Here is a 16267-nt window from a genome sequence, read left to right as displayed (position 1 = left end):
TGTATATAAAACTTAAAGAGTGTTTGGCATGTGGGAATAAGAATTATGAGATTATAGTTAGACTTAGGATGAGATTAAAATTAAGACTTTAAAAATAAATGACTTATATCTTTATTTGACAAATGATAAAAATAGAAAAGATATTAGAAAAAAATTAATTATAATTACAAAATTATTCTTATAATTCTTACTTCTCTTTACTATCATCAAGGGCAAAAATATCTTTTTATAAAAATTCTAATTCTGAACTCCAAATACCACTCTCCCCCAAGAGTTTTTTTGTGGGCTTTCTCTTCCCAAGTTTCAACTCATATCTAAGACTAAATATTTGTCATTTATCATTCCCCTTGAAAAAATAAGGTAGTTTCTATAAATTCACCTCAAAATCTCGATTTCTAACCTCAATTTCGTTTTCTATAAATATTAATAAGAGTTTTAATTACCTAATAAATTTATTTTTTTTTAACAAAATACTTATTTTGTTAAAAAATACCTAATAAAATTTTTTCTTTTCCAAAGATTAGCAATTAACGTTTTCCTTCAGTTGACCGTCAAATATAATATTTGACTGGTCAAAATCGAAAATTCTTCCCCCTCATCTTCAATTTCTTTTCCTATTTAATGGTCAACTGAAGGAAAACGTTACTTGGACTCTTTGAAAAAGAAAAATTTTGTTAGGTATTTTTTGGCAAAACTTTTTTTTATTGAGTACCTTTTGGAAAAAAAATTTTTATTAAGTACTTTTTGACAATTTTCCTTTTTAAATAATAAACTAGAATATCGCAATCCACATTAATAATCTAACATTTGACTCATCCGCTGTGAAAAAATTTTACCTTTAGATTATATTCTAATAATTCAACATTTTTTCTTAGTTCGCTGTGAATAATCTAACATTTGTCTTAAATAGCTTGCAGCATACCCTATTACCTGTTATTAATAATATAATATGTTGTTGGTAAATGTATACATTTAAACTTTAAAACCTATATCATTACTATTATCTAATAAAGCATAAAAAAAATAGAATTCATCACTAAATCCAGCATCAACATGTACATATTATTTTTTTGATTTTTTTTTTTGTATTTTAATCTATTCTTTAAAATATATGAATATTCTTACTAATTAACAAAAGCGTTGGTTTGTTTTTGGCTAACTAAAAACAAAAGTTCATTAATGTAGCTAAAAATAATTTTCCAAAAATGGATTCAAAAAATTTAAAGAAAAAAAGAACCGAATAAGATGGGGTTAGTTGTATTTGATAGAAAAGAAAAAATTGAATATTTTTTCATTCGAGAAATATATATTTAAGTTTAATGGAATAAGAGAAATATATATTTAAGTTTAATGGAATAACCAAGACTTGATAATCTGAAAGAAATTATGATTTTAAATAAATGTTATCGTTATCAAATTAAAATATTATAAATAGTATAATTATCATTTAAAATATAATTATATTAAATTAATTTGATGATAGACATTATTTTTCTTTTCTTTTAAAGTATACTACCTTTTTTTGGAATTAATTGAGTTGTTTGTGAGTGTTTTGATTTTTCTAGTAGAAATATAATAATTTATGTCGTGAGTTTAATAAATATAGCAGTTAACCATTTTGATTATTCTATATGGCAAATCCTTGAAAATATCCTTTTAGTTAATTGTATAATATTTAATTCAATAAATATAGAAATTAAACAATTTGATTATTCCATGTGTCAAATCTTTGTAAGAATGCCGTATGAAAATATCCTTTCTTTTTTAGTAATTGTATGATAATAATTGCTAGATTCATTTCCTCCTAGTATACTACCCCTCTTTTAGTTTATCATTAACGTTTATAAGTAGCCGATAGGGCTACATATGTTTAGAAGTGCTCATTTGAGTTATCATGTTAGTTTTGGATGGATATCATTTAGTTTGGTCGGATTAAACACTACAAAAAAATAACAAAATTGGGACGACACTTATGATCGCTATTTAATTGCTAAATTGACAGTTGTTCGGGCGACGGTCCAAGGGTGGACGCTAAATGAAAATTGGACACTTAAACGTCGCCAAAATTACGAAAATGGGGCTACGGTCTGGCTACGACCCTGTTTCGTCACCTAGATTTAAAAAAAAAATTTCTAACTGTTGTTGGGGCTTGAACCCTAGCTACGAAAACCAATATTTGAATAATTGTTCTTGTTGGGGCTTGAACCTTGGACCTGTAGCATCAAGGTGCAACACTCCAATCATTAGGACACTCGTAACTTAATAAATATTATTATGTTGCTTTTATATTTATTACCTAATAACTTATACTTCAATATTTTTATAACTTATAATAATAATAATAATAATAATAATAATAATAATAATAATAATAATAATAATAATAATAATAATAATAATAATTATTATTATTATTATTATTATTATTATTATTATTATTATTATTATTATTATTATTATTATTATTATATAACTAATCATATTACTATGTAGTGAGTCATATTACTTTATTATTAGTTTTGTTAGGATATTATTAGTCGTACTTGTATAGTATTAATATATTATTAATCGTATTAGTATATTAATACCCGTATTAGTGCATTGTTAGTCGAATTAGTGTATTATTTATATATTTTAATTGTATTAGTGTATTGTTAGTCGAATTAATGCATTATTAGTATATTATTAGTTTTTTAGTCATATTAGTGTAGTATTAATATATCGTATTAGTATATTATTACTTTTAAAGTCGTATTAGTGTAGTATTAATACATCGTATTAGTATATTATTAGTTGTATAGTCGTATCAGCGTACCATTAATATATTATTAATCGTATTAGTATATTATTAGTTTTATAGTCGTAATAGTGTAGTATTAATATATCGTATTAGTATATTATTATTTATATAGTCGTATTAGTGTAGTATTAATATTTTATTAATCGTATTAGTATAATATTAATATATTATTAATCATATTAGTATATTATTATTTGTACTAGTGTAGTACTTGTATATTATTAATTGTATTAGTATATAATAAGTCGTATTAGTGTAATATTAGTAAATTATTAGTTGTGTAGTCATATTAGAGTAATATTTATATATTATTAATCATATTAGTATATTGTTATTCGAATTAATGCATTATTAATATATTATTAGTTTTGTAGTAGTATTAGTGTAGTATTAATATATTATTAATCGTATTAGTGTATTATTAGTCGAATTTGTATCTTATTAATATATTATTAGTTGTGTAGTCATATTAGAGTAATACTAATATATTATTAGTCAAATTAGTATATAATTAGTCGTATTAGTGTATTATAGCTATTTAAGCTAAGATTAAAAGAGGTTTAAAAATAGGGCTATTACAATATTAGTACATTATTGTATTAGTATATAATTAGTCGTATTAGTGTATTATTAGTCGTATTAGCGTATTATTAATATATTATTAATTATATTAGTATATTATTAATTGTAGACACTTATGTAGTTTTTTTTTTTAATGCAGCAAAATTTCACAAATGAAGTGGAGAGGGGCAACGGCCTGGCTACGGCACATGGTCGTCGCCCACTTAAAAAAAATAAAAAAAAAAATATTCAATAGGGGCTACGAGCTAGCTACGGTCTTGTGCCGTACCCCACTCAAATTTTTTTTTTTAATTTGGGCGATGAGCTAGCTACGGGAAATGGTCGTCGCCCCCACACTGTTTTCTAAAAAGAGACGTTGAAAAAGGCTAGCGACGAGCTGGCTACAGGACTGTGTTGTCGACATTTTTTCGAAATCTATGGCGATGCACCTGTTCGTCGCCATTGGCGATATTGGCGATGAACAGGTGGCCGTCGCCTTTTTGCCGTCGCCATTTTAACATTTATTAGTAGTGAATTAATTTCAAATCAGTTTAACAACGATTATTTGCGTTATCGGGTTCACACCGGTTCATTACCATTTGAAATTCGTGTCGAGCATCAATCGGGCTCATGTTGTCATTGGTCTATAATTATTTTGTTTTTTTGGGCACAAACTGAGTTTAGGCTTTTTTTGAATAGGAGTCGGTTATGATATCAAGTCAATATCTGATTGAGTTGATAGTTGGTTACAGAGTTCTATAGATCTAGTCAAAACTCGAGTGTATATTTTTGTATGGATCATTTACCAACTATAACCTTAAAGTTTAGTCATTTTAGAATAAACACCTTTGAATTTTTTTTACAAACAAAAACCATCAAATTACCGATCACATCGATACAGCCACTTCACCGGATGACCTGCTAAAATGACCTGCTAAAATGATCATTGACTAAAGTAAATGACCTTTGACTTTCAATTAAATTCATTAATCTAACGTAATTTACCCAATTACCCCAATTCTAGTGGAGAGGACTCGAATGTGCATGTTCTCCAGACCTTTAGGGAATACACCCCCTGATGGAGTCTCGAGCAAAAATCTACCAAGTGCACAAATACAGCAAAACTGGAAGAGGCAAGCTACCACGGATAAAGTCGGCCAAGACTAAAAGGCTTACTATGAGCTTATGCCATCCTAGAGGAATATTATTGAAGACCTCATCTAGAAGGGATACTACAAACAATACAAAAAGTAAGATAAGTGTACGAAAAAGAACACGACAAAACGGAGAACCATCTAGAGGAAGAGATGAACCGAGGGCAAAAAAGAAAAACCAATATATGTCCATCTTTCAGAAGTTCGAGGGATCGCTAACACCGAGAGGATATTTGGTATGAGAACATAAAATGTAATGAAAGAAAAATGATAAAGAGGAGTAAGGGTAAGAGTATGGGTTATAATTATATGTTGTTTGGTATGAAAATATAAAAGAAACAATTACTTGATCAAAGAAGGGAAATTTGTTACTTGACATAAATGAGTGGTAACAAAATAAGAGTATCTATTACCCTCAAGAAAGGAATTGGATTAACCTAATGTCATACCAACAAAAAATTCGAAGTAATAATAATTGAATCTCTTACTTAGTATTAAAAATTTTATACCAAACACCCCTTAATCTCACCTTAGGGAAAATGTAACTCATAGAGTCTTAAAGTTCTGATATAACCCCGGGGGATGATTGTCGTGGTGTAGCTAAAACTTCCCTAGGTGTATCGTTTACATTCCTTACTCTTCATATATGTTACAATAATTAGGAAATAATATATGTAAAGTAAGGAATTAAACAAAACTTGTTATTTATCTCAAATTTGGTTTGAATTGACTAACACAAATTCTTGTGAGAGATGGTCTCTTTGAGAGACCATATCTAATTGGGTCGGCCATTATTTTTTTTGTAGAAAAAGGAAAATAATGTAGAGTAAGTACTGCATGCATATTCGGTGTGGTTTTAGGATACCTCAAGTAGGCATTTAAGATACATCAAGTAGGGGTTCACAATATGTCTAGTAGGCATTTATCATACATTTTCCGTTAAATTCTTCTTAATTTTCGTTTAATTTACCATTTTGACGTTTCTACCCTTATTAAGTGTTGATTCTTGTCTTTATAATTTGCCCAAAAAATTTGAGAGCGTTGATGAATTAAACGTCAAAATGGTGAATTAAACATTTGAGAGCATAAAAATGGTTTAGGGCAAATTATAAAGACAAGAACCAATACATAATAAGGGTAGTAACGTCAAAATAGTGAATCAAATGAAAATTGACAAGACTTTAACGGAAAATGCTACGGCAGTTAGATAAGGCATAAATTGGATGCTACCACGTGGAAAAATCTTACAAAAGTACTACCACTGACGTTTCACGCAAGTTTGATGCTACCATGTGGAGTTTCCCTAAATAGTAATCATACAGAGTTGTAATTGCCTACTTGAAATATCTTTAATGACTACTTGAAGTATCTTTAATGTCAACTTGTGATATCCTTAATTACTACTCGAAGTGTCCTAAATGCTAACTTGTGATATCTAAACTGACTAATTGTCCTTAATGCCAACTTAAAATATCATTCATCTCTGCTTGAAGTCTCCTTAATGCCAATTTGAGATAACCTTAATGCCTACTTTAAGTCTCCTAATTAATGCCAACTTGAGATTTCCTCAATGACTACTTAATGTTTTCTTGAGGCCAACTTGAGATATCCTTAATCACAAATTCTTGTGAGAGACGGCCTCTTTGAGAGACCATCTCTATTAATTGGGCTGAGCTATAATATATTTTTTAGAATATTGTAAAGAAGTATTAAGAATGATGTAAGTAGACATTTAAGATACTGAAAGTAGGCATTAAGGATACGGTAAGTAAACATTAAGCATAATGTAAGTAGGCATTAAGAATACGGTAAGTAGACATTAATTTTTAATGAACTGGGTTTGAAATATGTTTCTCAAAGAGACGGCCTCTCAAGAAACTAGCTGATCCTTAATACCTACTTGATAAATCCTTAATGCTAATTTGAGATATACTAAATGAAAACTTCATGTATCTTTAATTTAATACGAACTTGAGGTATCATTAATGCCTACTAAAGTTTTTTTATTGCTTACTATATATCGATAGTTTAAATGCCTACTTCACTTCTCCCGAATACCTTTTTACGTAAGTTAAATGCAAACTTCAAGTTATCCTTAATGCCTACTTTGCTTACTTGAACGTCTATTTAATATATCCTTTAAGACTTACTTCAGCTATTCTTAATGCCTATTTATGTTATCCTTAATGCCTACTTAACATACTGTGAACCTCTACTTGACATATCATAAATGCCTACTTGAATTATCCTAAAACCCTACCAAGTAAGTGTGCAATTATACAATTAGTTATCATCTTTTTTAATTAAGTTTAATAGGCTTGACTTGAGAGACGTCTCTCAGACAAACGGTCTCTTAGGAGACCGGCTGATGCTTATTGACTAAATTTATGCCAAAGAATTAAGTTATAAAGATGTTTAATATATATGAAATAAAATTTAGCAATTACTTTTAAAAATTATACACCGAATAAATTGTATGATCGATTGACTGAATTAGCTTACTTTGAATAACTTCATAAACTACATTTTATAATTTCCTAAGGTAAAAAGACTCTTATGAAAATATATATTTGCCTAATAGTACAGCAAAAAAAATTTCTTATATACATAGAGCACATAATTAATATTTACATGTGAAATAATGCATTTGTCAAAGCTCATACTACACCTCAGTTGGAATTTTCCAACATTATTATTAGTATATTGTATGATGATACATCGCCAAATAATTATTTACGTAAATACTCATCTATTTATGTAATAAAATCAAATTAATAACACACCTAAACTAATCAGGGTCGTTTCTGATAGTAGTTTTGAGGTGTAATCGCCTACGGTCTAGTTTATGAAGGAGGCCCAAATTGAGTCAATCTTTATAATTAAAAATAAGTATTTACATAAGTAACTTCTAGCATGAATCGAACTTGCAGCATTAGGTTTTTCAATTAAGTGCATATTTTCAAAACTACTTAATTAGAGAAAATCAACCGAAACTTTACTTACATAAGGATCTTTATTTTATTTTTCGCCTAGGGTCAAAAAACTGATAGAAACGACACTGAAACTAATTTACTTCATAAGTAAGTAATTGGATGATTAATTAGTTTGTTTTAATTTTTTTTTGATAGATAAAAATCTACCATGTAATAAAGACTTGGCCAATAATAACATTCCATCTGGTGAAGCTTTATAATAATGTCATTTATTTGAAAGTTTCCAAATCTTTTATTAAATTATAGGGAAAATAGTCAGAAAGTATCCAATAAATTTTTTTTCTAAAAAGTACTTAATAAAAAAATTTTGCCAAAAAATACCTAATAAAATGTTTTCTTTTTCAAAGAGTACCAAGTAACGTTTTCCTTCGGTTGACCATCAACTATAAAAGTTGACTGGTCAAAATAAAAAATTCGTCTTCATCTTTAATTTTTTTTCAATTCAATTTCTTCACCCATCTTCTTCCTCAACATTTTACTCAAAATCAAAAGTTATTGATTCAATTAATTTGTTAATGCATTTGGTTCATCAAATTGAGAAATATCCACTTGCTAAAGATCAAAGCTTTCTGCTTTGATTGGTTTGATTCTTTCATTCATAGATCTACTGAGTTTGGATTGAAAGAGAGAAAAATTCAACAACAAATAAATTTTGAAAATGGCTTTTCATCTCCTCATCAATACTACTTACTCAAAATTCCACCTTTCAAATGCCTTAACAATCCTTTTTCTTCTCTTAAACCATTTTCTCTTTCTTATTGTACGAACAATTCCAAGCACCATCAACGGCGGATGAAAATGGCTACTCTTCGTCTTTTCGTCTACACTTCTACTTGTTGAAATTTTTTTGAAACATAAAAATAGTGTACTTTTGAGATTAATTCCCTCTTACAATTGAGCTTGAAAAATCTTGAGTTAGTCTTTCACCCTTGTAACAAAGATTTGATTCTTACCAAGATCCCCTCTAATAATTGAGGTTGAAGAATTTTCGATTTTGAGTAAAAAGTAGAGGAAGAAGATGAGTGAGGAAATTGAATTGGAAAACAAACTGAAGACGATGAGGAAGAATTTTCGATTTTAACCAGTCAACCCTTATATTTGACGAACAACTGAAGGAAAATGTTACTTGATACCCTTTAAAAAATAAAAAATTTAATTAGGTAATTTTTGGAAAAAAATTTTATTAGTTACTTTTTGGAAAAAAATTTATCAGGTACAACCTGACAATTATTTCTAAATTATATGATTGTATAACTATAAATTATTAAGGGACCGGAATAAAAATCAATAGAATGAGCATCTCAACAGAGAAAGAAGAGCTTCACCCATAATTAAATATGATAACAATTTCATAAATTCTTAAATGAAACAGTGTTATAGTGAAACTATTTATATTGGACTGATTCATATACATTTAGTCTATCAAAGTATCACTTATATACAACTTTAAAGTAATCAATAAAAAACGATTAATTATATAAGCTCGTCTCATAATAAAATGATCTGATACAAGCGAAGGTGTAATAATATATACGACAAGAGGATAATATAAAAATAATAAAACTACAATTCGTCAATGATAAAGAGAATAATTCAAGAGATGTCTTATTTTATTTGTGTGGTCAACTCAATTGGGTTGTTAATTATAAAAAGATAAACTAACTTCTTATTTTAGTGCAATGCACGTTGATTGGCTACATTCGTGCTTACAACTACTAACTTATGGCCAACCATTGCCCTAACTTAGTCTTAAACTGGCTATATATATATATATATATATATGAATCCATGTTTCTAGTAAATCATATAACAAAAAAGAAAAAAAATTAAATTGTTAAAAATGGGTAGTGCAAGAACAAGCTCATCATCAAGGGTTGCACTAGCAATTTTACTTCTTTGCATGACTCTTGTTGGTCAGTCTTATGCCCAGTTGAAAAATGGGTTTTACCTTGGAAAATGTAGGAAAACCAATGTGGAGAAAGATATCTTTGATGTAGTCAATGCAGCCTACAAAAAAGATAGATCAATTGTTGCCGCTCTTCTTCGTATGCAATTTCATGACTGTTTTGTTAGGGTAATGTTCTTTTTTAGCTTTAGCTTATATAATTGTTCGACATGATTTTATCCTCATTCCTACATTTAAACTCTACTATATATATATATGTTTGTCTTATTCAGGGACGAATCTAAAAGTAGTTTATATAGGTAAGTGACAGTACTTTAAAAATACTAAAAATCTAAGTGTATTGCAATCAAGAGTAAAAATCGAACTTCATTGAGTTGGTTAGGTAATTATCTTTCATACAAGGTGCCCAAGATTAAACCTTGCCATTAGCAAAAATTTTGCAACCCGTGACCTTTCTGCTGGACTCTGATACCCAAGAGTGTACATGGTTTTGTTTGGTCTGGTCTAACTAAAAACTAGAAATTCCAGTCAGAAATTTTTTCAGACCAGACCACTTAACACACTATTTAATCTATGGTTTTTTTGCGTTTTAAATCTTTTTTGTATGATAATGTATTTGTTCATGCAAATATTTCCCTCCTTCAATTAAATCTACATAAGTCATGATCATCATTTAAAATATTATAAATCATAATTACATTAAGTTTAACACAAATTATGTAATTTAATCCATTATAATGGACAAAAGCATGAATTATGCAAAACATAAGCTTTTAGTGGATAAATATCAAATGAAATACACAAAAATATAAATTATGTAAAACCTAACTAGAATTTAACAGTTATTCTTTTTGACATATCTTAATATTTAATAATTTTAAGTTGTACTTAACATTAGAAAGCATCTTACTCGAGTTTTAATGATTTAAATTTATGTTTTGGGTCTCAATTCCACTTTGGTGATCGAACTATATATGCAAGGTGTATGTACTATGATTCTATGAATAATAAATGTAAGATTATATATTAAAAGTTTGTCAAGCAATATTAGGACGGAGTATTTCATTTCATATTCTACTTTAAAACGGTTTTCGGTTTGATCTGGTCTAAAAAATAAAAAATCAAGACCATGTCAGAAACCATAACATTCAAAAAAAATTAAACCAGACCAGGTCTTATAGACCGTAGACCAAACCAAATACTTAAACTACGGTTTAATCGGTTTAGACCAAACTTTATTCAGCCCTACATACTGATACCATGTTAAATGTTTAAGAATTAACTCAATCAAAATTTCAAACCCTATAATATTATGTTATATACTGTATCAAACATGTGCTAGTTAATTAATTGATACTAACATCATTAATTTTGATGTATGAAAAGGGATGTGATGCATCCATTTTGTTAGATGGAAGCAACTCAGAAAAAACTGATGGATCAAATGCTAGTGTTAGAGGCTATGAACTTATAGATGCATGCAAGGCAAGTTTGGAGAAAAAATGTCCGGGAGTTGTCTCTTGTGCTGATATCATCGTCATAGCAACTAGAGTTGCAGTTTTCCTGGTACATATATGCATAATCAAGATATATTTACTCCGTTCTTTTTTGTTTGTCCACTTTACTTTTTTACTTATTTCAATACAAATTTTGAGCGTCGATAAGCATACTAAAAAATTATAAAAATTATATATTAAAATTCTTTGCATCAAGACGAATCTAACAAGATTCCATATGAATATATTTTGTTTTAATTATATACTTCAAAAATCAAATTTAAAACTCTCTTTCATAAAACTTAAACTAGACAAACAAAAAGAAACAGAGAGAGTATAATTTAATAATATAATATAATAATATATGTAAAATAAAATAGATATATTACTTATATATATTGAAATTATTATTTTTTAATTTAGGCTCAGGGAAGGTGGTACAACGTTGAAACTGGGAGAAGAGATGGCCTTATTTCAAGGGCATCAGAAGCACAAGCAAATCTTCCTGGACCCACTATCCCAGTTCCAGTTGCTATTGATATATTCAGAAGAAGAGGCTTGAGCGCTGATGATTTTGTTCTCCTATTAGGTACTTTCCTTTTATTCTAGGGGAGATTCACAATGCATAATGCTATATATATTAACCAATATATCTACAAATATTTATTTTATTAATAATGAAAGAAAAATCATAACTCAAATATTTACTCTTATTTATTTACCCGTCTTTAAACAACCAGTGAAAATGTGGTATATATATATATATATATGACCCGCAAAGATAGTATCTTAACTTGAACGGCCCGTTTGATAATCAACACTTAATAGTAGGAATGATAATAAATTATAGCATAAATTTTCACGATATGCATCATGTCATTCCTATGGTAATAAATGTTCAATCATAAAAGGTGTTTTTGTTCACAATATTCTATTATTATCTAATACTATATTTTCAAATAGTAATGTATTGAAATGAATTTTGTGATGAAATTGAGATATAAAAGTAGAATAAGCATGGCCATTAGTATCGATGACCAAACGGGCCAAAAGGCTAAGTTCTCCTAAAATCTTTTTCGTAATGTCATCATCATAATCAACATCATATCCAGTATATATATCCTGCTCATAGGATCAATGATCAAGATATGGGCAGAAATAAAAGACAACAACCTATAACCACATAGGAGGATGCGGCGGCCAAAAAGTTCTTCAGACACTCGAGAATTTTGGGGGGTTCGTCTCTAATACGTGCAGTGCTAATGATTATTATGTATATGAACAGGTGGTGGTCACACAGTAGGAGTTCTACACTGTAACTTCTTCCTAGATCGGCTTTACAATTTCCAAAACAGTGGGAAACCCGACAAGACCATGAACCCAACAACCCTATCAGCCTTTAGAAAGAGATGCCCACGCAGTGGATCAAACAACTTTGTGTTTGCAGACCAAACAAAAGGGAGTGAATTTAAGGTAGATAAGGGTTATTACAATGCAATCACACAAGGCAAAGGTGTACTCCAAATTGATCAACAAATAGCTCTTCACCCAGCTACATCTGGTATAGTTAGAAGATTGTCAGTGACTGGTGATTTTGCCTTCCAATTTGGTGGTGCTATGGTTAGGCTTGGTAGGGTTGGTGTCCTTACTGGCTCTAAAGGTCAAATCAGGAAGAATTGTCGCCGTCTTAACTAATTCATTCATTTCATCGGGAATCATGGATTAGCCTAAAAATTAAGGATTTTATAAGAGTTCTATTCTCACCAACTATAAAATGGATTAATTTTCTCACCCTTTTTTTCGCTTTGGAATTCTCTTCAATTTTTGCAACTTATTTCTTTCTATTGTCTTTATTTTCACAAGTTAAGCAGGAGTAACACTATATTTGTTCATGCTCCTATTGTGGAAGATAAATTTATTCTTCTATGTATTTTTTTTTTGTTATTGATCAAGGTTTATCTTTGTAATCAATATACTTTTATATGTGATTTTTTTTTTACTAACAAATACTTCTATTCACTATTAATTATTGTCCATTTTGGTTTAGTATCTATCGTGTAGACAACTTTATGAATCCTGTATTTTGATTTTGTGCACATACGTTCGATCAAGCACATAGTTTTGTGAATCCTCCATTTTAGTTTTGTGAACATTGCTCGATCGAGCAAACCTATATCCCTGTGTCTATTTGTTGTGAAATGAAGCTTGTTATGGCCAAACAATGCTTGTTTTAGCCAAATTACATGTTGCTTTATCTAATAGACATGTAGGCATTCTAAACGCAACAAATTTATTTGTCTATTCTCTATAAATAGAGTGCATGTATAATCAATTATATTGATGACAAAAATCATAATTTTCGTATTCTCACATGTCACAATCTCAATGTTAAGTTTCTTGCGGAGAATCGGGTCATTTCTCATTTGGAGTAAGTGTCGTCTTTTCTCAAGCAAGGTCTTGGATCGAATCTCACCTCCAATTCCCTCAATTTACCTTGTAATCTAGAGAAAAAAAAAACTTGTATGCAATGATTGCATGGATATAACCACCTATAAATGGGCCAAATAGTCCATGATCCAATTTTTTTGTAAAAAAATTTTCTAGTAATATTTTTATACCAAATTTAAAACTTAAAAGATAAAATTCAATACCTAGAAGGCAAAATCTAAGACTCAAAAGACCAATTTCAAGACTTAAGTCAATTTGATTTTAATTCTTAAGTTAGGCATTATAATTTTTTTTAAAAAATATTCTAATTTCAAAACTTAAAAAACCAAATTCAAGGCTTAAAAGATTAATTCAAACATTATCTTGAATTTAGCCTTTTAAGTCTGAAATTTGAATTGAAAAAAAAAATTATATAAAAAATTTTTTTAAATATAAATTATAGGTTGGGCCTTTCTGTGAGGCTATTGCTTGAAATTGGTAAATATTAAATTGGCTTTTTACATTTTAGAAAGGGCAATTAAAATTTGATTTTGAGTGATTTAAAAAAATTTATTGGGTTGGGCCTGTAATGATAGTCTCATACATAAGGCCCGTTGCACACAAGAATGGTTGGAAAAAAAATGTTGCAAACATTAAAAGAAAGATTGAAAAAAATAAGATAAATAAACAATTTAATTCCAAATATAAGATTCGGGAAAACTTATGTCCCAAAATAAGCTTTCATACGTCCAAGCCTAGCCTCGGGTAAGTCGCTGTTAGTAACAGCGAATTAGGGGAAAAAAAAATATATATAAAAAGTTGAAAGTCGCTGTTACTAACAAACCGTTCATATTTCACTTACCTTGTTCTCATGTTCTTGCCGTATGCATTAAACGACACTTATCCTATGAGCGTTTTGTGGACTCCTGCTACAAGACGCAGAGCTATGTTAACACGTATGAATGCATATTCTTGCCGTTAATTGATAAGAGGGCATGGCCTCAATACACCGGTGTTGAGGTGTTACACGATCCAGATCACATTCGTGGATTAGGAAGACCTAAGTCCAGGAGGATCGCGAACGAAATGGACGAAGGATCGCGGAGACGCAACGCTTGTCGACGGTGTGGTATTGACGGTCATAACACTAGATTTTGCATGTCAAGGTAAATAGTATCTATATTTGAGTATATAAACGTAAAGATTATGAAACAAACAAATAAACATTTTCAGTACTTCTTAATTATTTATAGATTACATAAGGCTTACTTATTATTTAATTGCAGGAGAGATGGATCCAACAGCTCCAGGCCCTCTGGACCCTAGTGTCCTTACGATGCAGGCGAGTCATAGGAGCAGTGTGCTATGGGATGTACAGGTTAGACAGGGTACAGGAGGAGGATTAGCATTACAATAGTTTTGTAATTATTGAACATTTGTACATACTCATTTGTAACTGTTGGTCTTTTGTGTGTAAATTGTAACATATATGTACATGTATATATTTTTACCGTAGTATCACACGTTTATTATGAGTGAATTGATGTTAACTACTTAGACTTTTGGGCGATGAATCAATCCGCGAACAATGCAGCATAAATTTAATCAAAAACAAACATACAATCATATTCAAATAAGGATGTTGCTATTCAACATTCAACACAATTTCAAGCAAGTTCAACAAATCCAAATCCAATTACATACTTCATGCATTAAGTTAAACTAGCGTCCGTAACTAAGAAGGCTTAGTTAACTTTCTCATAATTCTTTCAGTCTCATAAATCCAATTACATAATCCATGAGAAATGATGGACCTATTTATACAACAACATTACAACGGCTATTTTCACATTCTAACGGCTATTTTTCTAATTAACAACGGCTAGTTTAGTTTTTAAATTTAAAAAAAATATATATAAAAACTTGAAAGTCGCTGTTACTAACAGCGACTTTCAAGTTTTTATTTTTTTTTTCCCTTAATTCGCTGTTACTAACAGCGACTTACCCGAGGCTAGGCTTGGACGTACGGAAGCTTATTTTGGGACATAAGTTTTCCCGAATCTTATATTTGGAATTAAATTGTTTTTTTATCTTATTTTTTTCAATCTTTCACATTAAAACCTAGATTTTTCTTTTTTCTTTTTTTTTTTTTTTTTTTTTTTTTTTTCTTATTGATGTTTCTGAATCCAAATCCATTTTCCAACATTCATTGTATTGTGAGATGTTATGTGAATGATTGTATCTCTTAGTGTACTTTTTGTTTTCATACACCTAACTAACTACCATTGTGAGGAGAATCAATACTTAAAGAAAGTAAAGCGCTCACATTTCAAATCAAGTTTATGTCCGGTAACAAAGTGTGTTATTTTTTTTTATAGAAAGTTTACGTGAAGTTGATGAAGATCAAGTTCAAGAAATATTTCGCATTCTTATACTCTCTCTATTCTTTTTGATTTGTATCAAAGAGAAATTAAGTTTTTTTAAGAAAATGATAATTAATAAAGAGAAAAAATATTATGTTGATGAAATTAAAATATTTAAGACGTATGAATGAGATTAGAAGATTGATGGACCACTATCCAAAATAAAAATCATGCAAATTAAATAGAATGAACCAAAATGAAAAAATATTACAAGTTCAATAAGACGAAGGGTGTACTTATTATTTTGTTGTAATAATAATTAGTGCACATTTTTTTGTATTAAAATAACAAGGTTGATTACAAATCTAAACAACTAACCTTCTTGATTTTCGGCCAATGATGCATATATGATTAGCTCTTAAAGAGTGCATAGGCACATTTAATTTGCCTATTCCACACCCTTTTTGTAAGTTTGGCCTAAAAGGACACAATGTTTTATGAGGTATTTTAAATACCTCCCTCTCAACAATGGTTTTATTTATAATTGGATTCAACAATACAATATAA

The 16267-nt window shown here is 29.2% G+C and overlaps 1 protein-coding gene across 1 annotated transcript; it reads left to right on the top strand.

Moving 5' to 3' along the window:
* The first annotated feature begins 9320 nt into the window (after positions 1 to 9320).
* On the top strand, positions 9321 to 12802 carry LOC130801884 (peroxidase 44-like). The gene is made up of 4 exons (XM_057665821.1): positions 9321 to 9582; positions 10801 to 10980; positions 11334 to 11499; positions 12196 to 12802. Exons 1-4 carry the CDS (start codon positions 9349 to 9351, stop codon positions 12603 to 12605), a joined length of 990 nt encoding a protein of 329 aa, XP_057521804.1. The 5' UTR covers positions 9321 to 9348; the 3' UTR covers positions 12606 to 12802.
* The last annotated feature ends 3465 nt before the right edge of the window (positions 12803 to 16267 follow it).

Source organism: Amaranthus tricolor, chromosome 15 (assembly GCF_026212465.1).
Source record: "Amaranthus tricolor cultivar Red isolate AtriRed21 chromosome 15, ASM2621246v1, whole genome shotgun sequence".
NCBI classification, from domain to species: domain Eukaryota; kingdom Viridiplantae; phylum Streptophyta; class Magnoliopsida; order Caryophyllales; family Amaranthaceae; genus Amaranthus; species Amaranthus tricolor.
The sequence above is the reverse complement of the archived record's forward strand: the minus strand, read 5'-3'. Positions and strand labels throughout refer to the sequence as shown.